At 46.8% G+C, this 27,027-nt stretch overlaps 2 protein-coding genes across 3 annotated transcripts in view; one reads left to right on the top strand and one right to left on the bottom strand.

Annotated features, from left to right (window-relative positions):
* Positions 1-3,187, top strand: part of PGAM5 (PGAM family member 5, mitochondrial serine/threonine protein phosphatase) — an 8,480-nt gene extending 5,293 nt beyond the window's left edge. For both annotated transcript variants that reach the window (XM_052655185.1, XM_052655184.1), the window contains exon 6: positions 301-3,187. In XM_052655185.1, coding sequence (XP_052511145.1) covers positions 301-451 — 151 coding nt within the window. In that variant the 3' untranslated portion in view covers positions 452-3,187. The remainder of the gene's footprint in view (positions 1-300) is intronic.
* Positions 2,684-27,027, bottom strand: ANKLE2 (ankyrin repeat and LEM domain containing 2). Its single transcript, XM_052655183.1, has 13 exons — positions 26,833-27,027; positions 18,460-18,930; positions 16,787-16,981; positions 15,235-15,428; positions 14,970-15,158; positions 11,960-12,082; positions 10,057-10,123; positions 8,274-8,446; positions 7,449-7,555; positions 6,553-6,743; positions 5,624-6,260; positions 4,939-5,070; positions 2,684-4,587 (listed from the first exon to the last, which is right to left on the bottom strand). Exons 1-13 carry the CDS (start codon positions 27,017-27,019, stop codon positions 4,350-4,352), a joined length of 2,904 nt encoding a protein of 967 aa, XP_052511143.1. The 5' UTR covers positions 27,020-27,027; the 3' UTR covers positions 2,684-4,349.

Raw genomic sequence — 27,027 nt, 5'->3', positions numbered from 1 at the left:
TAAGTTGCATGCATTTGTTAACCAGGGTGCTTGTGCCTCACCTGCAGGCCTTGAGCGCGGTTGATTCCCATCCCAGAGGGACTGGACTGTCCCCTACCCCTTGTTGGACTGTTAAGTTGACATCTGCCCGGCAGCTCCTTCCTCTGAGAAACCCCATCTGAAAACAGGAGGGACTTACAGATGCTGGATCCAGCCCCTGGAAGTTTGACCAGGGGCTTCTAATCTGGGGTGGGGGACCCTCAGCTTTGTCGAGACCTGGCCCACCTGGCCTGTTTCTAGCACATTCTCTCTTCTCCTCAGGGCACTGCAGTTCCCTCCAGAAGGCTGGCTCCGCCTTTCCCTCAACAACGGCAGCATTACCCACCTGGTGGTCCGGCCTGATGGCCGAGTGGCTCTCAGGGCCCTTGGGGACACAGGGTTCATGCCTCCTGACAAGATCTCCCGTTCCTGAGGGCCGCTTTGAGGCCCCACGTCCTCCTCAGCCCCTCGCTGGCCTGGTGTGGGTGCCGCCAAGACCGCAGGTTCCCCCATGTCCCCCCCACGGGCTGCGCAGCGGGGACGGCCACCTCTAGGCAGCAGGAAGGCAAAAGGATCTACAACACAGAGTTCTTAACTCACGGTCCAGGAAGGAAAAGGGAAGCACTCAGATTAGACCAGCTTCATCTCTTTCACAGGGTGTCTGCCTCCCTCTCATCCAGGACAAGCCTGAGGGGTCCAAGCAGGCCTGTTTGAGGGACTGGATGAGGGCCCCCAGATACTGTGACTGTGGGGACCAGGCAGACACGGCAGCAGGGTGTCTGCCAGCAGAGCCCGTCAGGCAGGAGGAAGAGGAGGAGGGCACAGCGCTTCTTCCGTTTGTAACTTATTCTGCTTCGTACATTCATTTCCTAAAACTCTTGTCACTTACATAGATTTTCCTCATCTGGTTCTTGCTTTGAAAACCAGTTTCTCACTCCAAAGTCACACCTCCCTGACGCTGTGGGATCTGAACTTTTGTGTCGTGACGCCTCTCTGGACACACAGGAGGAGCACCTTGGCCGGTGAGGAGGTGACTTGAGCTGCTGGCCTTGCCAGAGAGGCAGTGATGAATGCCCCAGGAGTGGCCCGTTTCAGTAAAACGTCCAACTGACAGTTCAGTCCTTGTTTGCCTCTGGCTGTTAATCTTTCATGCTTATGGATTAAAATATTTAGTGTGTCCACCCCAAATTTCTGTTATTTTAGGAGAAAATACAGTTTTTATTAAGTGGTTATGAACATTTTCTGTAATCAGTGCAACTAATTGGAGTATTTGATGTTTCTGTCGATTTTGGAAATAACTACAAAATAAAATTTTATTTTACTGGTTTTTCAAAGTACTAATTGTGAATGTTTTAAAACAAGAGGCCTGTGCATGACACAACAGCAGCCCCAACTAGCAGAGAAAGTCTCAGCAGAAAGCCCTTTTCCCCAGTATCTTGTGTACCCTGGGGTGAAGTTTTGCAGGGCATCTGCCCAAGAGGGGCCTCAGTGAGAAGCTCTGACCCAGGACAGTGAGCTTAAGTGGTTTTCTAAAAGCAACAACCATGCACCATTCTGTAGAAATAGTTTTGACAAGTTCGCCAGGGGCTGTGCCAATGTCCAAGAACAGAAAAGTGAAAGGCAGTGCCAGGTGTCTGGCCTTGCGTGCCGTGAGATCCCGTAGTCGAGCCCTGGGCACCTGGACCCTCAGCACCTGCAGGTCTTCTCTGTTTCCTTGGGTTTGTGTGGTCATATTGCTGTCCTGTCTGCAGACCTGTCTTTTCAGTGGCATGTCCACCCTTTGTACTTGACCTCTGAGGAGCAGGACAACATTTCAGAAACAGAAAGTGAGCCCAGGAGCGGGACAAGGGTGTCAAGGGCCCAGGAAGCCATCCTGAGGTGGGACATAACAGAACTTACGAAACATCAGGAAAGACATCATAAATGTGACCAACATAAAAACCCACCCCAAGAGCCTGTGCGTCAGGAGGGATCCTGAACTGACAGCAGCGTGAATGAAGGTGGTTCCTACTGGCTGCAGTGCTGTTCCAAAGTATCTCGAGACAGTTGAGGAAGGAACCTGAGGGCACGTGTGACCCAGAGTTGCCTGCGGTCTCCACACGGAATGAGAAATACATGCCTCCCTCCGACTGCCTGAGCACATCTGGCTTGGGGATGGGATGGCGATGTGCCCAGTGACTGGCAACTGTGCCCGACAAGACAGTCACCCTACAACCATCCTCTCTGAGCTGTGAACACTTCTGGAAACATCCGAAAACTACTCCAGAAGATCTGGTTGCGCGTGTGGTGCCTGCTCTCCCCCGGGAGCAAGGGGCCCTCTGGAGCCCCCTGCACTGTAGACCACAGCACAGCCACCACCCACCATGATGGGGTTCCCATCACCTCTTTCCAACCAAAGACATTACACACTGATTGTCAACATCACAGAAAAAGGCTTCCTGTTTCATAGGACACTTAGGAAATATTTGCTAGTTTAACTGATGCCAAGCAAGGCTTTTCACAACTGTGTTAGGAATGAAAGGACCCCAGACAGCAAATAAACCACTCTCAGATTGATGTTCTGTTTAACCCAAACACTGCTTAAGAGTTTGCTAAAAAGGGCACTTTTCCTGGGCACAGTTGAGAGAGGTCTTTCTAAAAGCTTTGAATGACTACCACATGGTTTTAAAAATAATTTATTCCATTAAGTAGTTTTAAAAAGATGTAAAATCACCACGGGACACATGATAATGCATTTAGTGGAACCAGGGCCAACTTATATAAACAAATGGAGAAATAAAGGTCTAAACTTGAGAAAACAGGAACAGCAGTCTGCAAAGTTAGGGCACATCCCTACTTTAATTTCCATCTGAATACTTATAACTATACAAGATGGCATGGTCAAATTTTAGAGAAAATAGATCATCACTATGACTACATCTGTGTTCTGGTTTCTTTGAGACTAGAGATGTCTTTTAAACACGCCATTTGGTTTGTAGGACAGAACGTATTTTTCTCTTATGTCTAGGTTGTCTACTACACAAGTGAGAACACCCTGTGTAACAACCTTTTGAATTTTAAAACCTTTATCTCAGGTCCGATATTCCTGACCTATCTCTTATTGTGTGAAAGAAATAAGCTTTTTTTTTAACATGTTTCAATTCAGAATCTTTACAAATAAAAAAGACTCTCACTTATGTCTACCTCCTATCACTGTACAGTCTCAAAGAGTACGTTCAGAAGAATCAAAAATGATTTACAAAAGGCACTGGACAGCAGACGCATTGGTAGTTTTCACTTTTGATCAAACACTGACAATGCCCCCAGAACCCTGCTGTTAGTGGTCACCGGTAACACGGGAGAAACAGCTCTCAGCTCGGCTGCTATGTCCTAGCCCTCCGGGATGCAGAGCTCTGTGTGTGCAAATCCTCCAGCAGGTATGGCCCAGGGGGAGGGAAGACAAACCACACTGAAAGGACAGAACTGGGATCAGATATTTCCTCCAAAGCAAACCTTTTGTCTCTACTAAAACGTGATGCACTTTCATAAAGCAAGTCCAACTGAAATGCATTCTAAAATATGCAGTGCACCTCAAAACCAGGGAACAACATTCAGGTTACTGCACTGGCAGCTACATAAGGTGCACTGTGAAAGGCCAAGTGCTGGTGAGAAAGGAAACACCCTCCAACGACCGCTGGTGAGTGAGTCCTGTGTGAGACTATTCACATGACTCCCAGCGACTACCATTTTTCATCTAGAAAAAAGCTAGTTTCATCTTCTGGTCACTCACTGAAATGTCTTCAGTGACTCCCAGCTATAAGTGTCGTTGCAACTGTCCCGACACGTGCAAGGCTCCTTTACTCCTGGATGCCCACCTCGTCAGTGTCTACTCAATGGTTGACCGGCAAAGCAGAGAGGATTTTCTGTCATGAACTAGAAAGTCAAAGACCCTCCCCAGAAAAGGCAGAGGCACAAACTTCACCCGTTTCAAGAAAAGAGCAGAAGGGAGCGCAGCACTGTCAAGGGAGGAGGGGGCACCCAGGCCTCTCTGGCGCCCTCTTCTGTTACATGTGCACCTGGGGCAGCTAACAGAGCCTGTTTGTAACCACACTGAGGGTTTTCAGAAAATCTGCAGGAGTTTGTTTTCACCTTCTCTCCAAATAACAGAAAGCTAAATTTTATACAGAATATTTGCAATTTCTAAAATTATTTTACTCTCTAAATAAGGACTGATAAATTAATCAGAATATTGTTTTGGCATGTGAAATTTCAGCAACAAACACAGTACTTTTCTTAAAAAACAAACAAAACAACGAAGAACAAACCAAGAACCCCAGCAGTGTGCATGCGCCCTACAAGGTGGCAAGCTGGGCCAGGCGCGCCATCCGGCGGAGGTGGCCCCCATTGGCGGGGCTGTAGCGCCCGGGGCTGCCGCGCCCGGGGCTGCCCAGGCCGGAGGCGTGAGGTGTGGAGCCAGGCTTCCCAGGGCTGCCACCTGCAGGGCTGTTTCTCCCCGGGCTGCCGCTAGGAGGGCCACTGACGTCCAGGAGCTGAGACTTCAACTTCCCTTTCAGTGAGGGGCTGGACCAGCTGAGGAAACCAAGAACAGGCAGTCAGCATGGACGGCTGGATGGGATGGGGCGAGTGGAGGCCACAGACAGGATCTGGGCCCCTGCCCCCGAGAGAACACGGGCAGAGGTGCTGCAAGCCTGGAAGCTGTGGGCCCTGAAGACTGAAAGCTCACTACCATTCCCCACACGAGTGGCATGTGACCCTGAGCAGGAACCTGGGCTACTTCCGTCCCATACCCACTTGTCAGCAGCACCCTTCCACTTTGTCACCCCCAGCCACACATCAGGGGACTTCCCACCAGCTTGGCTAACGGGTCTGTGTGAACTTCCCCATGAATCTAGCGACTCTGATCCCTGGGCCTGTGGGTACCTCTGTCTGTCCGAAGGCGAGTAGCAAAGGACAGTGCTCCTCCACCTGTGTATGGCTGGGTACTGGCGAGGGTCCACATCCGTGCACTCCAGGGCTGCCAGAACATCCCGATCCAGTTTTGACGGCTCTTCTCTAGAAGGCACGAGAAGCAGAAACCTCCGTGATTACACCCAGAAATCCAGCACCACTGTGTCCATTGCCACCACCACAGGCACTAGCTGCAGGCTGCAATCCGGGGTGGGGGTGGGGATGAGGGTGAAGGTGGGACCAGCATGGGTGGGGGCGGCAGAGGGAATGTGCTGCCCACAGGGAGGAGACCCCAGCCCCAGCCCCGCTGGCAAGACGCGCTCTGTGTATAACCACCTCCAGGAAGTCAGAGCAGAAGGGGGAACAGGCCATCAGCTGGACAACTGAGACTGACCCCAAGATGGCCTTTCTTCCTAAAACTCATAGGACAGCTCAGTCACGGTGGGAAGTACAGTGGACGCGAGGAGGAGCCAGGAAGGAAAATGCTGTCTCCCACTGGCTTGGAGGACCAATGAGGATGGATAGAAAGCCACCAACTCATGAGACAGATGGAACAAGTGCCTGTCAGGCTGGCCGGGGTGGAGGGAAGTGTCCAAGAATCATACTGGTGCCTGTGCCCACCACCCCCCAATACACATGCATGCTCCCCAACTCATACCCAAAAAGGAAGAGCCTCTGGACAGGCTCCTTTGAGGCAAGAACCTCCGAGGGCTCCGAGCCATTGCCATAGCGGGGCTCATGCACGGAACTGTCCGGATTCAGGCACATGTTAGCAATTCCAGCAGACATCTCATTTTCTGTCCTTCCCTGGTTATTTGCAAGTCTATCAGCACCAAGAGATTCTAACACGTCACTTCCTCCTGCATTCACTCTTGACGTCAGGATCTTCTTATCTCTAGTTTTCACTCTCTGATTTGGTGTCTTAGAAAAGCTACTTTCTAGATTCTGCAAATTCAATTTATCAAACTCAACAGTCAAGCCAGAGACGGGTGACAGGAGGTCTTCCTCCCCACTCTGGGCCTTGGGCCTCTTCCCACTCAGGGTCTTGCCATCCCTCAGAGGGCTGCAAAACCCATTTCTGCTGCTGTGGGGGCTGGTCGGGGCTGAGGCTTCGATAAGTTCTGTCTGCTCCAAGGGGAGGATGTCACACCCCAAGTCTCCAAAAGCAGCTGCCCTGGGTGGGGTGTTGTTTCGAGCTGTGTTTTGCCGGTTTTTTATCTCTTCCAAGCTCATGTCATCATCTTCATCTAGAAACGCCCTCACAGAGATGGAATTGCTGCACTTCCTCTGACGGCCTGTGAGGGAGAGAAACCAGCTCTCAGAGGTGCTGACAAGGGGACTTCAGGATGTCACCGCACATAGCACAAACCCTGTGACAAATCACTCCCATATTCAAAGCCTCCTCCTTGTTGTTTAAGACAGAAAACCTTGGAAAAAGTCAAGCAGGACCCTGCAGACAGAATTACAGGCTCCAGGCCCAGCTGTCCCCCTTCACGGGCAGGAAAATGAGAAGCCACAGGTTCCCACAGACCTGGCCACAGGACGGCTGCCAGTCTTAACAGCCTTGGACGCACTGCGTGTCCTTACCTAGGGCTGAGGTGTCCTCCTGGAGACACACTGCATTTTCTCCCATGTCTTGTAGGTGCTTTTTGCCTACCTCCTGCTGAGTAAGGTATTCTTCTAACTTTTGCAGGCCTGCCTGGGAAGACAGATCAACAAAACAGCCCAGAAAGTCCCAGTATTCGACCCAGGGATACCCCAGTTCATGAGCCAGCTCCCTGTAAGAATAAAGCAAATTAACCAGTTTTGAGAGCAGAAGAAAAACTCACAGAACTGACTACAGAGAAAAGAGCCACTTAATGCTGGACATACCCAAACTGCACCTGCAACCTTGGTTTCATTTTATCCTAAATTTGGGGCTGAAAGAGTATGCTTAACTTCCTGAAGCAGCGCCCCCCTCACAGGGTAAGACGGTGCTACGGAATGAGTCAGGGTCACGGTTGAGAAAGGTACCACTTGGAAACAAACCATTCCACTCACACCAACACTCACAAGAGATAAAAAAGGGCAAACTGTAAAACTCCACTAACAAAGAACATTTTGGTTTTCATAAAACAACAGTACAAAGTTGAAGACAATTCTGGTTTGGGCCAGACATAAATGTTTAGAGGTCCTTTTTAAGTTGTGAACTTAAAGCTGGGCACATATTTTAAGAAAAAGTTTCCCTGTGTGGCTCCTTTCCTCACACAGCCTCACGCTCCTTGGACACCCCACCTGACTGCCAGGAGGAACTGTTTTCATGGAGCCTTGCTGCACAGGCTGCAGCGTACACCTCTGCAAATTAGACCTTAGTAGAAAGGCTTTAAAGTCTACCAGTAAACACTTCTGGGAACTACTGTTTTCAAAGCCCCAATCAGCACACCGGCACACAGCACACAAGACACCACCACTCGGCTCTTTGTCACTTCGTGCTCTTTAAGTACCTTCCCACTCTCTCAATGCCTCTTTCTGGATCAGATTTCCTGACACTGTGGAAGAAGCCCGCTTTCTCTCGAGGCGGGGTTTTCCAGAGTCGGCGAAAATCTTCTGCCTAGAACAGAAAGTGTGTTGATATGTGCTACGCACCCACACTGCCAGGCAGTAGCCCCGCCCAACCCCAAACACAGTGCAGGCAATGTGCCCTCCTGCCCTGGAGCTAAGGAACTTCAGCTGTATCACAGTTAGAGGCCAGGAGGGACCCTGGCAAGGTCTGGGCTGGGCTGAGGGTCAGAACTGAACCAGGAGGGTTTGAGGGAGACCCTACAGACCTGCTGCCCAATAAGTGCTTTTTATGTTTCATGCAGCTAAATCTATTCCTAACATTTTATAGTTTAAGGTAACTAACTACAGCTTTCTTTTACCAAGAGGAAAGAGTGCATACAGGTCAGTATATGAAGTACCTCCATTTGGAAGGTGAACTTAAGAGTCTGCAAGTGAAAGTTTCCTAGTGACAGCACAAATCCAAGGACAATGGAATGGCATGTGCTGTGCAAGGTCCATGGGCACAGGCAATGCCAGCACGGGGAGAGTAAGCCCGGGTAAACCTCATTTCTTGGGAGCACCGCTTGTCACATACCTGCTCTGGCTAACAATAATAGGGTCAAGACACTCTTGTTCCTCCAGGAAAGTTCTAAAGCCTCACTGACAACCCACTGAAGTTTCATGAGACCTGGTCTCCAGGACCAAGCACAAAGCAAAAGGCTGGAAAAACCCAGCACTCCTGGTGGGGACAGCCAGGAGTTGTTCCAGAACCTTCCACAGATGCTCACCTTGGATGGACTCAGGGGCCCTGCGAAGGCGCGAAGGGTTAGAACAGGGTCTTTGGAGAAGCCTCGAGTGTGGCCAACGTGAGAGACCTCGCCTGTCTGGTCGGAAGACCACAGCTCCCCGATCACAGGAGAAGACATGTCCTCTGCCCTCAGGAGGGGCACATAGTAGTGACCTGGGAGGAGAAAACACATGGGGCTAGGTGATGTGTGTGAACAGCCTGCACCACAGTTGCCGTTGCTGCTGCTGCTGCTAAGTCACTTCAGTCGTGCCTGACTCTGTGAGACCCCATAGACGGCAGCCCACCAGGCTCTGCCATCCCTGGGATTCTCCAGGCAAGAACACTGGAGTGGGTTGCCATTTCCTTCTCCAATGCATGAAGGTGAAAAGTGAAAGTGAAGACGCTCAGTTGTGTCCGACTCTTCGCGACCCCATGGACTGCAGCCTACCAGGCTCCTCTGTCCATGGGATCTTCCAGGCAAGAGTACTGGAGTGGGCTGCCATTGCCTTCTCCGACAGTGGCCATTAGGCCCTGGGAGCCTGAGAATCAGCTGGGTTATTACCCCACAGGCTCTGCATGCCAGTCAAAGATATTAACAGTAAAAAGGCTGAGAAAGCTCTGGAGCCAGAGCAACTGAAGAGAGGTCAGTCTGCGCCAGACTCCTGCACCTAACGAGCCCCACATTCTTCTTCTGCAGAGAAATAAGGAGGAGAAGAAAAAAGGAAAGGGGAGCAGCAAACACATGCTCGCTCCCAGGTTCGTAGGAGGACTGAGAGGGACCTGTGAACCAGAGCAGCTGAAGAGGAGCTGGAGAAACCTTACAAAGAAGATGCATGTCAACCTCCGTCCTCCCCCAACTCCTGTTCTGTTTCACATGTTACAATTTTGTTATCACTGAACACATACATCCAAATAGACCTGGAATCACACACTTTGGTATGGAATCTGAAAAGGACAAAGGCTGTGAAGCCACAGGGACAATGTGGCAGGAAAGCACCAAGGACACCATGGGAGCGATGGTGGTGGCTGCCGGGGGCCCATAAGACTTCACACCAAGAGGCCTCACTGAGCCCTGCACTAAAGAAACCACCGGGGATCTGGGCAGGAATGGAAACCAGAGGGAAGAAGATAAAAGACGAGCACACAGGGGAGGCAAAGATCTTCCAGTATCTGCAGCAAGGCCACTGAACAAGCTGCTGCCAACTGCTCAAACTCCCTGGAAACAACACAGAGGAAAAAGGGGGTAAGAAGCGGGGCTTTCCACCACCAGGTGCCCTGGAGCCTGCGGGCTGGCTGGGACACAGCCTGGGCGCTCTGGGCCAGAGGCTGGAGGCCCCGGGAAACCAAGCAGGAAGGACTGGCCCATGTACTATGGTCTGAGAAGCCCTTGGCCTGGAGAGTGGTGATCCAGGGCCAGGAGGTCGCAGAAGCGGAGATGGGAACAGCCTGGGCAGAGGGTGGTGGAGGACAGGGAGCCACAACCACTGACATAGGGGCTCCAGGCAGGCCTCTCCTGCCTTCTGGCTGCCCTGCAGGCTGTGGCCAAGGAAGAAGCGCCGGAGGCAGCTGCTGCCCAAGAGGCTGCAGAGGTCAAGGGGTGAGGCCGCAAGCAACAGTCAAGTGACAGACAACTTGGTCTCCCAGAAAAGGGAGGTGGAACCCAGGGGAATTCTGAGGGGGTCCCAATAGCCCCCTGGCTTCACTCCCACACACAAGGCGGCCTAGATGCTGCCAGGACCTTCATGGAGGGCCTCCTCACTCTGGGCGCCCACTCCCCACCTTACCCTTTAAGTAGTCTCGAATCCGCTCCTTCAGTTCCACAGATTTGTTTTTGCTTCTTTCACAAATAACCTATTCAAAAAAAAAAAAAGTGAATGCTCTGAATCGAATTTATCACATTTTCTTATCATGAAAATGATTTTGCAGAAGCAAGTATTAAAGTCAACACAACAAGGATAGATAGATCCTAACACTGAGTATTTCATAAAGCCCACAATAAAAAATGTATGTTTAACAGTGCAATCTTCCTTCTTCAATGTTTTGTAAAAGCTCCAAGGGGCCAGGACAAGGAGAACAAACTCTGAGATTACAGGTAAATTTTACCTTCTTTCTTCATGCTGTCTACATTTACTAATTTTCTACAAGGAAAGGAAACCTTAAGGTGAACCATCAAGTCAGAGCAGACATGTCCACACCTCAGGGCTATACTCTTCACTGCCTGGGAGCCTGTCTTCTACGGTTTGGCTGGACTGAAATACAACTTCTGTTGAACAGGGACACAGATGTTTCATTTTTGCAACTACCGGAATCAATGTTCTCAGACATTAGAGAATACAGAGAATTGTGAACATTTTAGCTACAAATAATAAAAAACCAATAACCTTAAAATAAAAAGGAAGGAACCACAAAATTACCATCTCCTGCTAGCCTGTGACAAAAACAAACTACCACTGCAGAGTGAACCCTTCAAGTAGTGCAACATTTTCTTTTAAACTCTGTAACTGACTGTGAGAGGTGTCCAATGCTTTAAAGACATGTCACCACCTACTGTATAGCATGTGGAACTCTGCTCATATTATGTGGCAGCCTAGATGGGAGGTGAGTTTGGAAAATGGATACATATATATGTATGGCTGAGTCCCTCAGCCAGTTTACCTGAAACTATCAAAGCTATCAGTATGATACAAAATAAAAAGTGAAACAAAAATGTGTCACCATCTTATATTGAGAAAACACACACACATGCACACAGAAAGCTGAGTCAGATTTATCCAAAATAATGGTAATTTCTGAGTTGCAGAATTGGCTGGTAAATTTTATTCTTTTTATGTGAATTCTAAACTTGCTACAGAAGTGGGTGCAACTTACATAATCACAGCAAATGAAAAGGAGGTGCCACTGCCAGAACAGGATCTTACAAATTCTGTTTCCACAGGGTTGGCAGGTCCACGCCAGCCAAGAGCTCCCATGCATGTTACAAACTAACTCATCTTCCAGTTCTTTCAGGTCCACTTTCCTCTCCACCTCACTGCACAGAGGCACTGCTGCCTTCTCCAAAGCACATTTTGCTCAACTGTTGACGTACATTCTGACAAGGCCTGTTCCTAAGGCTTGTATGGGCCAGGTGAGAATATAGAAGAGGGGCGCAGGACAGCTCCTGGTGCACACCGAGCTGAACACATGAGCAGCAGCATCTTCATCATCATATCATCACCACCATCATCACCATCTCCATTATCCCTCACCAGTTACCATCATCCTCACCATCGTCTCACATTACCACCACCACCGCCATCACCACCATCATAACTGACTCCATCCTCACCATCTCCATCATCCATGACCACCACCATCAGCAGCACAAGCACCACCTCCCATGTTCTCTCTGACCCTGGTGAGCTGAAGGATGCAGAGGGAACTTGTCAAAACACAGTGAGCCACAGAGGACAGCTTGACCAACCAGTTCAGGAAAATAAAATCTGCAAACTAGGGCAGTTCACTCCCTCCTGGTTCTATAGAGGCATCTTCTTCAGAGTACATCTTACTTGACAATCAAGCTTCTGTTGCCATAAGGCAAACACATGCACACAGTTACTTGTGTCTTCACAGTAGCTGTGGTTGCAGACCTTGTAATTTTATATATTTTCATTTCTAAAACTATGTAATAAGATTTTAATAGGTACTTACATCTTCAGGTGTTTTATCATATTTATTCCTCGGGTTTTTTACAATCAAAGGGTGTGAAGAAAGCACATTGACCACATCTACATTTCCAAACTTACAAGCAAAATGCAATGGTGTGTCGTAGCCCTGGGAGAAATGCAAAAGAAGAACACTTATATACACTTTTTTGGTTCATAAAGTTGCTTCAAGTTACTAAAAATAAGTATTTAGTAAAACAAACAAAAACCCTTAAAAATAAAAGACTATAAAAAGGCAGTGTCTTTATAGCTGAAAAGTAACTGGCACACTAGCATACACCCACTTTATGCCAGGGCGTTAGCCCAGCATAACATTCTGTTCCTGTGTGTCCAGTGGCTGGGAGGAGCTTACAACAGAGCTAGGGTGTAACACCTGGTCAGCAAACAGCAGCTTTAACAACTCAGGGCCCAGTACAGTGTCTTAAAATCAATGCTCATAAGGTAAAACAAATAGATAAAAACAAGATCTAGAATTGAGCCAAGTCCATGATTTGGTCTGTACTCAGAATTCTCTCCAATGGCTAGTATTGCAATAAATGAAACTCCCCCCTTCTGACTCCACAAGGTTTTCCAATTCAATCCCTCTCCAGTCTCCCCACAGACCAGCAGGCCCCTGAGCTGTGGAGCCATCGCCCCCGGCATGTTCACTTGGATGGCCGCAGACTAGGAGGCACTTCGGCCAAAACAGAATCTGCTTAGGTCCACCTGCAACCACCACACGTTCCAGCCCTTGGGTTCCTCCCTCTACATGCCATGCCGCGTGCTCAGAGCTTCTCTCCCAGCTATCTAGAGTCCCAAGGGCCCTGCTGCCCGCACCCACACTCCCAGCTCCAGTCCCCCTTCTCCAAGGTGAGCCCAGGCCCCAGGGCAAGCAAATACCCTCAGGGCAGCTCCATCCCCGTTCTGCACCTTCTAAGGTCATCTCACTGTCTCCAGGAGCTGCTGACACCGCCCCTGGCTTTCCCATGCAATAAACAGCCACTAGGCTCTGCCACACACACCCGGCCGACCCACCGCAGCTGTAGACACACAGAAGGATCAGAGCTGGGCTCCAGTAAAGCTATACTGACTGAATCGGACAGGCTGCCCCTTGCCAGCCCTGGCTTGCCTGCCTTCTCCCACCAGGCCCTCCCCAGTCCACCTGAGCTGGCTCCAGCCCTGTGGCCAAGGCTGCAGCATCACCACAGCTCCCAGGCAGGCCCAGGGGGCCGGGGCCGCTGCACATCAAGGCCAGCTGTATCCACTCAGTGCTCAAGATATCAGAGTGCAAAGTGCCCTCCACACTCCCCTTCCTTCTGGCTACCCCTCTTCCTCAAGCACATAACATCCTTCCCTAACCTGCTCTGCTCTTTAGCAGCTTGACCTCAGTCACTTCCCTCACACCTGCCAGCAACTTTCATTCCCGCACAGCTGGGGGGGTTTGGGTCCTCTAGCCACTCCTGGCTGATCCAGCCTCTCTTGCACACCACACCCTCTGCTGAGCCCCTGGGCTTGGAGGTCAACACCAATTAAGGAGGTCAACACCAGTTTAAGCGATTCCTACTCTCAGTGCCTCATGGTCAAAGAATGGGATCTGTAACACCTAATTTCAAGAACTTATCCAGTGGTCTCTGTGGACACACATGCATGTTTTCAATGAGCGCTACACAGGCATGAAAAACACTGCATTATACTTCCGGCAGGGCACACGGGCCTGTATCGCATCAAGAAGTCACACTTCCTAACTGCACTGTCACACACCCTGATTCAGTTTGTTCACACTTAGTCTAATATACTATGACTTTGTTCTCTCTGGCCTATTTCACACTTACTACTGCTTTCATGTAACCACTGTTTTCTCTATTATGCTCTTCTTTAATTTTGCCAGCATGGCCAAAATTTTTCCCTCTGTCCTTTTCTCTCTTGTGAGAAAAGTTATTCTTGCTTCCAGTTCTGCATTTCAATGTATCATATTCAATATGTTACAAAATAATCCACTAGGCTTTCTTTATTTCCTCTCCTGCCAACCACGACTTCTCAAACTCCTAGGTTTCGCTCAGAATTTACAGCCCTTGGCTCTCAGCCATCATTGGGTTCTCCCTTATGTAAATATGTAAAACTCTTCGGTTTCAAGAATCCTTACTTAAGCCTTCAGTTCAGTTCAGTTCAGTCGCTCAGTCGTGTCCAACTCTTTGCGACCCCATGAATCGCAGCACGCCAGGCCTCCTTGTCCATCACCAACTCTCGGAGTTCACTCAGACTCGCATCCATGGAGTCAGTGATGCCTTATGCACTATTAAAAATCACCCCACTGGGGGGCTCCCTGGTGGGTCAGTGGTGAAGAATCTGCCTGCCAATGCAGGAGATACAGGTTCAGTCCCTGGGTGGGGAGGATCCCATGTGCCGCACAGCAACTAAGCCTGTGCACCACAGCGACTGAGCCCACGCTCTAAGGTCCATGAGCTGCAACTACTGAGCCTGCACGCTGCAACTGGAAGCACGCACACCTAGAGCCTGCACTCTGCAACGAGAAGCCACTGCTATGAGAAGCTTGCACACTGCAACTAGAGAGGAGACCCTACTCTCCACAACTAGAGAAAAAAGCCCGAGCAGCAATGAAGAACCAGCACAGCCACAAATAACTAAAATATTTAAAAACAAACAAAAAAAGTCACCCCACTGAACATTTTAACCCCACAGGAAATATTCTTCACATAATGTTAAATGTAAACAACAGACATACACAGGACTGTAAGGCACCAAAACCTTTTTACTTCCTTCTCCCTTTAGCTTTGGGGCATTCACTCCCCCTCCTTTCAGCTCAAGCCTCTCTGAACAAAGGCCAGGTGGGAAGTGCCCTGGGGGCAGCTCCACCCAACTTGAGACCCAGGTATGCAGGCCAGCAGGAGGCTCTGGACCTCAAGGAATGCGCATCTCCTCTGAGCTGATGCAGAGCAAGGCCGTGGTAAACAAACACCCAAACACTGTTTCCACCCCAGGATGGCTACGAGGCATACCACTCGGTCCGGTGTGTTGAGGTACAGGTCCACCACGTAGCAAATGCGCTTCTCCAGCATGTGCGGCTCGTCATCTGGGTACATGAGCCGCATGAACTCAGGGTTCTCCAGCGTCTCCAGGGTAAGCTGGCACACAGCAGCCTGGTTCTCTTTGGCAGCCACATGCATGACATTGTATCGACACCCTTCCTGAAGGAAAACAGCAGACCCTGAGCTTCGCTTTCATCACCTGCAGTCTTAATGGTAATGATGCTAACAGGTTTACCTGTACGATGGTTGGGTTGTCCCCCGAACCAATCAGATACCGGGGATTACTCCAGATGAGGTCAGAAAAGGTGTCTTCATCTCCCTTCTCCACAGCTTTCCGAAGTTTGGCAGTGAGGTCCTGTGTGCGCGGATTTTTATAGCTGTTTGCTCGCTCTTTGCTTGCTGTTTCTGACTCAGACAAGTACAACCCGTCTGTCACGAAGAGACAATTGAAGGACATTGAATTTCACAAACATTTTCTCATCATCCACTATGTGCTTCACTGAGGGCAAGAAAAATCTTTCCCACAGATGCTGATGATCTACTTGGGAGTAAAAGGTTAAGAAACAAGGACGATCTGCAGCAGACGGACGCGTGTTCCAGCCTAGGGCAGTGAAGGACAGGCTGTGATGCTCAGCAGGGGGAGGAAGGATATGGGCACGCTGCCAAAGATACGATCCACTCCTGCACGCGACCCTGCAAGAACAAGGAGCATCCCCAGCAAGGCAGTGAGTCAAGAGGAAGGTCTACTGGCTGAATCACAACACCTGTGGGTGTGTGAAAGCCATTTGAGGAACTGTCACCAAACGTGAACAGGGAAACATCTAAGTGTTGGGAATCATCCTGGCTTCCAAGGAGGAAGTGCCTCCATGAAGGGATAGAAGAGGAGGCACACGGCACTCTTGATCCAAGGCCAACTGCCTGCAAGGAGAGCCGCCTGCTTCCTCAGCAACCCCAGCCAGCCTGGGAAGCAGGGCCGCTGTGAGCTCACGGAGGGGCCAGAATGAGGCTAGTCCACTGGGGTTTGGTATGATGCTGACAGCAAAGGCCCCACAAGACCCTGGTCCTGAGCTGGGAGTGGCAGTGGCCAGGTTTCCAGCTGGATGGCTCCCGAAGGCAAGCTCAACTACTGGAGAACTCTTTGAGGCCACGCAGGTACCACTTGGGCTTCCCTGGTGGGGCGGGCGTAAAAAATCCTCCTACCAATGCAGGAGATGTAAGAGAATGCAGGTTTGACCCTGGTCGGGAAGATCCCCTGGAGAAGGAGATAGCAACCCACTCCAGCATCCTTGCTTGGAAAATTCCATGCACAGAGGAGCCTGGCGGGCTACAGTCCATGGGGTCACAGAGTCAGACATGACTGACTGAGCACATGCACAACAAAGTGCTTTCACAAGTACAAGCACAAGCAAAAGCAAGTACCACGAGTCTTAGAAGAAGGTGTAGCTTCGGGGCGGAAGTAGATAGGTCTCAGCATCTAAAAAGGCCTAGAACCCAACAGGCTGCAGGAGAGAAAGTGCGATAAGAGGGACAGACACAGGACAATGGAGGCCCTTCCGCTGCATCTCCCACGGCCCTGTCAGCTTTGGGGCCTCAACCCAGACCAGCCAACTGACCCATCCTCCTCCAGCTGCTCCGTGGCCTGGGCCTCAGCTCTCTACTCCCAGCACACTGGACTTCTCTCAAAGGTGGAGAAAAGTAGTTACCAAGAAAGAGGGTGTAAAATACCCAGGAGTAAATCTGACAGTAATGCCAGATATGAACTGCTATATAATGACCTTTTAACCCACCATTGCTGAAGAGTGGTGCTGTTTTCACAGGAGAAAGTGGTAAAGAGGTTTTGCTTGGAGAAGGGAAATAATCACAGCTTCCTCTGGCAAATTTCTCAGCATCTTCTCTGTTTGTAAAAGCTTTAAATCGGGATCCTTTGTTCATCTTGACAGCTTGTAAGGCTTCCTTTCTATCTTCATAAACGTGAATCCTCTCTGTATGGGAAAAGCAACAAAGGAAAATCAGAGATGATTAACTGGAGCCCTTGTCACCTAATTCACACTTGAAGCCCCCTGGGTTTGTTTATTAACAATTGTTACCCAGTAGCCTGATTTTTCCTCTCATTAATAGTTCAGATTTTTAAACTTCAAAAAAAAAAGGGCTTCAGTTAGCAAAAAGAACACAGTAAGTTTGATCATATGAATATGCATGAATATAAATGATAAATATTTTATATCTGTATCTGCAGTTTTTATACCTAAGGATATAAAAATGAAATTTATGGACCAACGATCTAATTAATTTTAAAAGTAAGTCAAAAAACTATGACTATTGGACTTCCCTGGTGGTCCAGTGGTTAAGAATCTGCCTGCCAATGCAGAAGACATGGGTTCAATCCCTGCTTTGGGAAGATTTCCACATGCCACGAAGTAAGGCAATTACTGAGCCCTTGCCCTAGAGCCTGTGCTCTGCAACAAGGGAAGCCACAGCAATGAGAAGCCTGTGTACTGCAACTAGAGAAAGCCCAAGTGTAACAACAAAGACTCAGCACAACCATAAACAAGTAAATAAAAAATACACACACACAAAAAGGGTACTAGATATAAAAATAAGACAGGTTTCCCTTATTTGAAAAGACCTAAAGGGAAGTTCAATAACATGCAGTATGGTTGATGGAACAGAAACAAGATACTTGTTTTCCCTTTTCAGATAGACAAAAATGTACATTTCATATTATAGAGAGGCTAAAAAGTCACTCATTCACAGCAAATAGTAATATCTTTTGGAGGACCATAGCTTTCAGTTTTAAAAATGCATACTGAAAAAAAATGCAAAAAACCTTTTGACCTGACACTCTTACCAATTTTATAAAAATAAAAATAATGTACATACTTACATATATATGTTAAATATAAATTAAAATATATTAAAATATAAAGTAATTAAAATTTAAATACATAAATAAAACATAGTAAGCAGGGTCAGGAATGATACACAAAACAGTAAGATTTGGGTGGGGAGGAATAAATTTCATCTTTATAGACTACACACATATATATCAAGCTTTCATTACTTCTTTCCAATGCTATTTTAGTCTTATTTAAAATTACAATTCTTTAATGTTGAAAATTATAACTTCACTGGCCATTTGCATTCATTAATATAAAAGGTGGTCAGGTTACAGAGAATTAAAAAAAAGTGAGGGAGATAATCAAAAAATGGAGCCAATCCATACATATTTATAAGTGAACTGTATCTCCATAGAATCTAATTTCCTTAATTTCTAAAAATTCCTATAGATTTACAAATTCAGGAGCGTTCTATACAAAAATGTGAACAATGGTTAGTTTGGAGGAGTATTATGGTGACGAAAGTCTTCTTTCTTCTCTTCTGTAGTTTGTGATTTTTCAAAATCCCTCTCCCCTGATGTAAATGAACCACCTGTGTAAGAGAAACCTACTGGTCACATTACCATTTCTTGCTGGGGTGTCCTCGAAGGCCGGGCACACCCCATAGTAGAGGGGCACCTCTGCAGAGGCCCTCAGCATGGCTTTCTGGCTGTTGACGCCGCCTGAGGCACTGAAGAGCACTGAACAGGTCTTAGATGTCACGGCGTCTTCCTCCGGAGGATTCAAGCCCACACTATAACCAAAGTCTCTGTCTTCAGAAAAGCTGAGCTGCTCAGCTGGGCTCCCTACTTCAGACTTCACAATCCTTTGTGTGTCCTGGCCCAGGGATGGGGCATCTGCGCCACCAGGGTTGGGCAGGTGTGAAGGCAGTGTACCATGCTCTAACAAAGCCTGAGCCAGTTTTTTCTCAAAAATGAACCTTGTTGTTGATGTAATGGGTCCACATTTCAATCCAGCTTTGACAATCTCTTCTCTAAGCTCATCTGGATTCAGGAGCTTCAATCGTGCCAAGATGGTATCCATTGTCATTTCACCTAGGCCCAAAAGAACAAAAATCAATTTGATGGCTGTAAGTACGTCTTCTCTTAAACAAATTCAGCAAAGTTGCAGGATACAAGATTCACGTACAGAAATCTGCTGCTTTTTTATACACTAATAATGAACTACCAGAAAGAGAAAGTAACAAATCCTGTTTAAAATCACATCAAAAAGAATAAAATGCCTAGGAATAAACTTAACTATAGAGGTGAAGACCTGAAGACCTGTGAAGACAGACATTTCTCCAAAGATATACAGGTGGCCAACAGGGACATAAAAGGTACTCAACATCACTAATTATTAGAGAAATTCAAGTCAAAACCACAATGAGATATCACCTAACACTGTCAGAATAGTTATCATCAGAATGTCTACAAATATCAAAGGCTGGAGATGTGGAGAAAAGGGAACTCTTGTACACTGTTGATGAGACTGCAAAATGGTATAGCCACTATGGAAAAACAATATGGAGGTTCCCAAAAAAACTAAAAACACAACTACCATATGATCCAGCAATCCCACTTTTGGGATCTATCTATCTATCTATACACACAAACCCAAAGGAAACAAAAACGCTAATCTGAAAAGATATGAGCACCCCAATGTTCACAGCAGCATTATTCACAATAGCCAAGCTACAAAAAAATGAAATTTTGCCATTTGCAACAACATGGAAGAGCTTGGAGGGTATTATGCTTAGTGAAAGAAGTCAGAGAGAAAGACAAATACTATGTGTAGTCACGTGTATGAGGAATCTAGAAAATAAAACTAGTGAATACAACAACAAAGAAACAGACTCACAGATAAAAGAGAACTAGTGGTTACTGGTGGGGAGGAAAGGGAGGGGCAAGAGCTGGTATGACATTAAGAAATGCAAACTACTAGGTATAAAATAGACAAGGAATAAGGATAGGTTTCTGTCACAGGGAATTATAACCATTATCTTGTAATAACTTTTAGTGGAGTACAATATGTAAAAATACTGAATCGCTATGCTGTAACCTGAAACTAATATGACATTGTAAATCAGCTATACTTCCATTTTTTAAAAAAAGCGGGCAAAGAGCCGGCTCAGGGAATTCCCTGGTTGACTGGGGAACTAAGATCCTGAAAGCAACAGACTGTGACCAAAAAAAAAAAAGGTTGACTTCAAAGTTTCATCTCAATCCATTATTTCCCCATATTCTTTGCAGCCTATGATACGATCTCATCACACCAACATTCTAGGGAGGCCAGCACGCTGGCGAAAACAGGTGCACCACTTGTCGCTAGTTGCAGTGTGCGTGTGTGTGTGCTAAGTCACTTCAGTCGTGTCCGACTCTTAGTGACCCCATGGACTGTAGCCCACCAGGTTCCTCTGTCCATGGAATTCTCCAGGCAAGAATACTGGAGTGGGTTGGCATGCCTTCCTCCAGGGCATCTTCCTGACCCAGGGATCCAACCTGTGTCTCTTCTGTCTCCTGCACTGACAGTCATGCTCTTTACCTCTAGGGCCACCTGGGAACCCCAGCTGCAGAATAATTAGGAAGAAATCCCCAGGAAAGCAACTGGACAATGTCCATCAAAACTCCAACTCCAGAAATTTATCCTACAGATACATCTGTACTTTATTCCATACATGATGAGAGATTATGCAAAGATTTAAACAGAAGAGCCACACAGATAGCTCTGCAAGTCACTTTGCTAATATTGATGACAAATAGCTAATATTTAACATGTGGAGGGATTCCCAAGTGCCTGGTTCTATCCTAAGCACTCTGTCTGCACTAAATTACTTAAAATTCACAGTAACTCTGCATGAAAGTTTATTGCCATTGCTCACCCCTGCTTCACAGATGGAGATCCTAAATCAGAGAAGCTAAGTGTTCAAGTTATACAGTCACCAATCAAATGGATGTGAACTGGAGCTGGAGCTTTCAACAGTACATTTAGAGAAAGAGCAGTTAAATCTACGGTACAGGTTTAAGTACGATCAGCTAGAATTGGGAGAAGGTAAGAAATGACAGAACATGGGTCACTGCTGCAGTTACTGGGGCTGGAGGTGAGGGCTCAGACTAGAGAAACAGGATGTCTTGACCACAGATCAGATGCCAGGAGTGGGGTCTGGTGGGACTGTAGTGGGCCTACAGTAATACCTAGATTTCCAGTCTAGATGCCTAGAAAGCGATTCTCCCTGAGGCAGAGAATATGAAAGATGCAAATGCGGATTTAGGAAGTGAGTATCAGAGACACCCACTGCACATCAAGTAGGCATTTTGATTTTCAAGTCTGAGATTCAGAAGACATTCAGAGTGAGAAAAACAGAGCTGGGTGTCAAGGGTACAAATATGAGTGCTTAATCCTTGCCTCAACACCTTGTCTCCAACTCACTGGGCTGTCATGCAGACAGCAGAGTGAGCTTGGACTCAGTAACAGCTGAATGATAGTTACTTCTGTATTTTTCTTTTTAAATAAATTTTTATACCACCCTTCCCCCATTCACACCCTCCAAGACTTTTTAAACAGTCAATGTATTGCATAGCCCCCTCTAGAGCTGCCAAGAAAACAAAGGGGGAGGCCAACTGACTACAGGAGCCCACTCAAAGAGAGCCCCTACGGGGAGTCTGAACATTAGGCATAAGGTCAACAGATGGGATAGGGGGCTGGTATGAGAAGTACAGGACAGGCTGAAGCCACACGCAAGGCAAAGTAGGGGTGGGGAGGACTGGGGCAGATGTTATGAACAAATAGAGAAATTCCACCTGATCCTGATAATATTCTCTTTTGCATATACCATCCCTGTGTCCTGACTCTAAAGCTATCTTTTAAAAAAATTTACTAGATTGATGAAAAAGTAACTGCAGTTTCTGACAGTGAATTTTAAATCATTATAACTAGCCCTAAACACATCTTTATTAATCGAAATAGGAATCATTACAATCAACACATTTTTTTCCAATGAGAAAAAAAAAATCCATGCTTCAAAACTTGACAAACTCTTGGAAAGCATTTTCTGCCTCCTGCTGGTGTGGAAGTGCTTTCCCTGCAAAAAGTTGTTGAGATGCTTGAAGAAGTGGTAGTCAGCTGGTAAGAGGTCAGGTGAATATGACGGATGAGGCAAAACTTTGTAGCCTAATTCGTTCAACTTTTGAAGGGTTGATTGTGTGATGTGTGGCCAGGTATTGTGGAGAATTCGGCCCATTTTGTTGACCAGTGCCAGCTGCAGGCGCTGCAGTATCCAGTGCATCTCATCGATTTGCTGAGCGTACTTCTCAGATGTAAGGGTTTTGCCCAGATTCAGAAAGCTGCGGTGTATCAGTACAGCAGCAAAGCACCAACAGTGACCAAGACCTTTATTTGCTGCAAGTTTGGCCTTGGGAAGTTATCCTTCTCGGAACTTCTCGGTCCAACCACTGAGCCAGCTGTTGTATACAATCCACTTTTTGTTGCATGTCACAATCTGATCAAGAAATGGTTCGTTGTTGTTGAGTAGAATAAAAGCTGACAACACTCCAAAACAACGATTTTTTAAAATTTTCGGTCTGTTCATGCAGTACCCACTTAACAAGCTCTTTCACCTTTCCAATTTGCTTCAAATGCCAAATGACCACAGAATGCTCGATACTGAGTTCTTCGGCAACCTCTCATGTAGCTGTAAGAGGATAAGCTTCAGTGATTGCTCTCTGTTGGTCGCTGTCAACTTCTAGCGGCCGGCCACTAAGCGCCTCATCTTCAAGGCTCTTGTCTCCTTTGCAAAACTTCTCGAACCACCACTGCATTGTACGTTCATTGGCAGTTCCTGGGCCAAATGTGTGGACGGTTCAAGTTGTCTCAATGCTTTACGGCCCATTTTGAACTCGAATTAAAAAAAAAAATTGCTCAAATCTGCTTTTTGCTTAACATCATTTCTGTAGTCTAAAATAAATATAAAATTAACAGCGAGTAATAAGTCATCAGAAAAAAAAAAAAGCGAGAAACACACATTAAAATGATAACATAACCACATGTATTTTAAGAATTATCCCAATATCAAATGGCAAAGTTTAACAATGCAAAACCGCAACTACTTTTACACCAACCTAATATTTTTAATTGGAGAATAATTGCTTCATAATGTTGTAAAGATTTCTGTCATACATCAACATGAATCAGCCATAGGTATACATATATCCCCTCCCCTCTTGAACCTCCCTCCCACCTCCTATCCCTCTAGGTTGTCACAGAGCACTGGGTAGAGCTCCCTACAAAATACCGCAAATTCCCATCTATTTTACATATGGTAATGTATGTTTCAATGCTACTCTCTCAATTCCTCTCATTCCCTGCTTCCCTGCTGTGTCCACAAGTCTGTTATCTATATCTGTGTCACTACTGCTACCCTGCAAATAGGTTCATCAGTACCATTTTTCTAGATTCCATATATATGTGTTAATATATGATATTTGTTTTTCTCTTTCTGACTTGCAACTTCATTCTGTATAACAGGCTCTAGGTTCATCCACCTCAGTTGATCTGACTCAAATTTGCTCCTTTTTATAGCTAAGCAATATTCCATTGTATATATATATATACACACATATATATGTCTATATATATACACACAACACAACTTCTTTATCCATTCATCTGTCGATGGATATCTAGGTTGCTTCCATGTTCTGGCTATTATAAACAGTTAAAACTATTTTTTAATATAGGCTAATCTGAAGAGGGGTTTGTCCTTGTAACCAAGTAAGCCATGAAGAGAACAATTACATTATATCACTAACTGTGCGACCCTGAGCAAGTTATGTAAACTCTAAGCCTCAGTTTCCTCATCTATAAAACAGATATAATAGCTCTACTTCTTAGCTTAACAAGAATTAGATAAAATATAATGCATGTGTTTGACACTGACAAAGTATCCATAAACGTCAGGGATATGAAGTTATTACTAAGTAAATACAAGCTTATTAGCCTTGCAGAATACACAGTATGCTAGAAAGTCAACTCGAATAAAGACAAACATATATCCTGTTACTGATATTCTTAACACACAAATATTTGCTCATGTGTGGGAAAGAAAAGATAAAGCAGAAAATAATGAGACTAGTTAGCTTCAGGGGAGGGTGGGAAACAGATAGGAAGGCCAGAGGGCAGGGGAGAGGACACTTCTGAATGATTTTATGTTTTGACTTTTAGTAACACAGTCTGTGATTCACATACAGAAAAACTATGTAAATAAACAAACAGATAGGGGAAACCTCCAAATGGCATACAAACCAAAACAAATGTGCTCATCAGTATTACAAGTTAGTAACAATGAAAGGGAGAAGGAATGTAGCCACTGAAAAATAACATGTGATGCTCTCCTCTAAGGATAAGACAGGAAGGGTACACAGACACTCTAGCTGGAAGGTAGGTTTTCACAGTGGTATAAGTTAGTGATTCTGAAGCTTTTTGTGTGTCCGCTAGGTATTAGCAAATAATTCGATATATTGTGGCTGCTAAGACCCAGGCTCCTCACTGACAGAGAAGGGAGAGGCTACAACAGGCCTCAGAAAATTTCTGTAAAGGGCCGAGAGTAAATTTTGAGGCTCTATGAGCCCAAGAACCTGCAAACACTCAAGAGCCATAGATAAAAGACGGCTGTCTTCCAAAAACAGGTAGGAGTCAGACTTGGCCTGTGGACCATAGTTGCTGACCCTTGGGCTAGAGTTAGAAGTATCTGCAACGTGTCCATTCATTTGATAGAGACATAAAGATAGAGATTAAGAAACTGAGGCAGGTCTGTAGCCTGTATAACACTTCCTGACTTTACTACTAGCAGTATGATTACACAAGATCCTAACATTTGGGAATCTAAGTATACAGGGTTTCTTTAACTCTTTATTTTATATTTTAATTATAAACATAAGAAGTTGAAAAATGGTACAGAGGTCTTGTGGACTCACCATGTGGCTTCCCTCAGTGGGACACCTGAAACACTGCATCCAACCCAGGCAGCCGACCCTGGCTCTACACACTAAACTAACCGCACCCTCACCGGGTTCTGCAGTCACTCTCCTCGTGTGTCTTTGTATGTAACTTCATGATCGCTTACCATATGATCATTTATCACACGAATAGCTTCACATAGACATGCTAAATTACTGAACTGTTCCATCACCACAAAGATCTTCCTGCCAACCCTTCACTATCATATCCAACCTCCTCCACTGACCCCTACACATGAAAACCACTGAGGAGTCCTCCGTTGTTATAATACCTTCACTTCATGTTATATAAATGGAATTATACACTACAGACCTTTTAAGGTTGGCTTTTTTCACTCAGCATAATGCCCTTGAGATCCATCTGAACTGCTGATGGATCAACAATTTGGCCTCACTGCTGAGCAGCATTCCACAGCATGAAGATGCCAGTTTTATCCTTCAGACACATCTGGGCTGTTCCAGTTTTTGGCAATTACAAATGAAGTTATAAACGTTTGCATAAGCGTTTTCGTGTGAAAATAAGTTTTTGACCCTCTAGGGTAAACGCCCAAGAGTGAAGTACAGGTTCAACTATTTGAGAAACTGGGAGTTTGACTTCAGAATGACTGCACCTTTAAAATTTTTACCAGCAGTAAATTAAAAAAAAAAATTTCTACCAGCAGTAAATGAGACTCAGTTTCTCAGGGTTTCCACTAGCATTACCAAATGTCATTGGTATTTTTTATTTTAGCCATTCTCATAGGTGTGTAGTGATATCTCATCATAAGTTTAATCTGCAATTTCATGACTAGCTAGTGATGCTGAACATCTTTTCACATGTGTTTATTTCTTCTGTACCATTTTTGTAATTTTTTGTCTGAAGTGACTTAGAAATATAAGTTAAAAATTTAAAAAGAAATAAATAAGACACTCCAAACTGTAATTTCTTAGCCTCTGGTGGCTCAGACCCTAAAGAATCTGCCTGCAATGCAAGAGACCCCGGTTCCTTGCCTGAGTCAGGAAGATTCCCCTGCAGAAGGGAAGGGCAACCCACTCCAGTATTCTTGCCTGGAGAATCCCATAGACAGAGGAGCCTGGTGGGCTACAGTCCACCAGGTTTCAAAGAGACTGACAGCGGCTTTCCCTTCACTTTTCTGACACCACTGGCCCCAACCGCCTTCAGTCTTAGTGTCTGCACAGCCTTTCACTGGGGCGTCCTGTTTTCTGACAGGGTTTTCTGTCACAGGGGGTTTTCTGACACAGTGCTGACAGTGTACCTGGACATAGCAGCATGTTATTTACTAAAGACATCACCTGAAACTTCCTGAAAGGGATGAGAGAAGGGAAACAACAAGAAACCCAACAGGCTGGAGGGCTAGCTGGACCTCGTGTCAACAGGCCTGCATCTCCACATGGCTTCTGCCTCGGACTTGTCATCCTCGCCGAGCGGGACCTTCCTGAGGCCTGCTCCCTCAGCTGTGAAAACTAAGTCATCTGGAAGGACCGCGACAGCCCCGAGAGATCTAGGTAGGGTTATCAGCTGTGCTTTTCGCTAATAAAATTCCATTTCCTTATCAGGGTACTTGAGAAACTGTTGTTTATCCTTCAGGAAGAAACCAAACTTGCCGGCAACGCGGTGAAAGAAAACTGAACGAAGGAGGATCTGGGATGCACGCAGGGTGCACACTGCCTTCTCGGTCATATCAGGGGCTCAAACCCACAAAACTGGGCACAGACGTGCTCCCGGGCGTCCAGCTTTGCGGCGCTCTCACCGTCTGCAAGTCAAGGACTCGCGCGTTTCACTTCAAGTCTCTTCCCAGAACACCGACTCAGGATGGGGAGGGGGATCCAAGCCCGGAGAGGAGAAGCTAGGGGGGACCCGAGCCGGGGAGGTGGGTGGGAGAAGACGGGAAGCAGGACCCAGGCCCGGGCAAGGGAGCGGGCCCACCCGCGAACCGGTCTTACCTGTATCGGGGGCTGGGCCCGCAGCCGCGCGGGGCGACGGGTCGGGTGGACCGCTCTGACCCAGGCCCCGCGGCCGCCTGTCCAACCGCCGCACCAGCCAGCGCACCGCGATCAGCAGCACCGAGGCGCCCAGCAACTCCCAGGCCAGCGCCGCCCACTCAGCCGCCGCCAGCCGCGGCCACAGCATCGCCACAA

The sequence above is a fragment of the Budorcas taxicolor genome, chromosome 17, assembly GCF_023091745.1.
Source record: "Budorcas taxicolor isolate Tak-1 chromosome 17, Takin1.1, whole genome shotgun sequence".
In the NCBI taxonomy this organism is placed as follows: Eukaryota; Metazoa; Chordata; class Mammalia; order Artiodactyla; family Bovidae; genus Budorcas; species Budorcas taxicolor.
Note: the sequence above shows the minus strand (reverse complement) of the source record. Positions and strands in the feature narration are given on the sequence as shown.

What these genes read in the sequence shown, in the direction of transcription:
- ANKLE2 (XM_052655183.1), bottom strand. Translation starts at nt 27,019, where the DNA reads ATGCTGTGGCCGCGGCTGGCGGCGGCTGAGTGGGCGGCGCTGGCCTGG. An exon ending in GGGCCCAGCCCCCGATACAG is followed by an intron (nt 18,931 to 26,832) that starts GTAAGACCGGTT and finishes TTTTGGGCCTAG; the next exon opens with GTGAAATGACAATGGATACC. An exon ending in ATGATAAAACACCTGAAGAT is followed by an intron (nt 10,124 to 11,959) that starts GTAAGTACCTAT and finishes TTTTTTGAATAG; the next exon opens with GTTATTTGTGAAAGAAGCAA.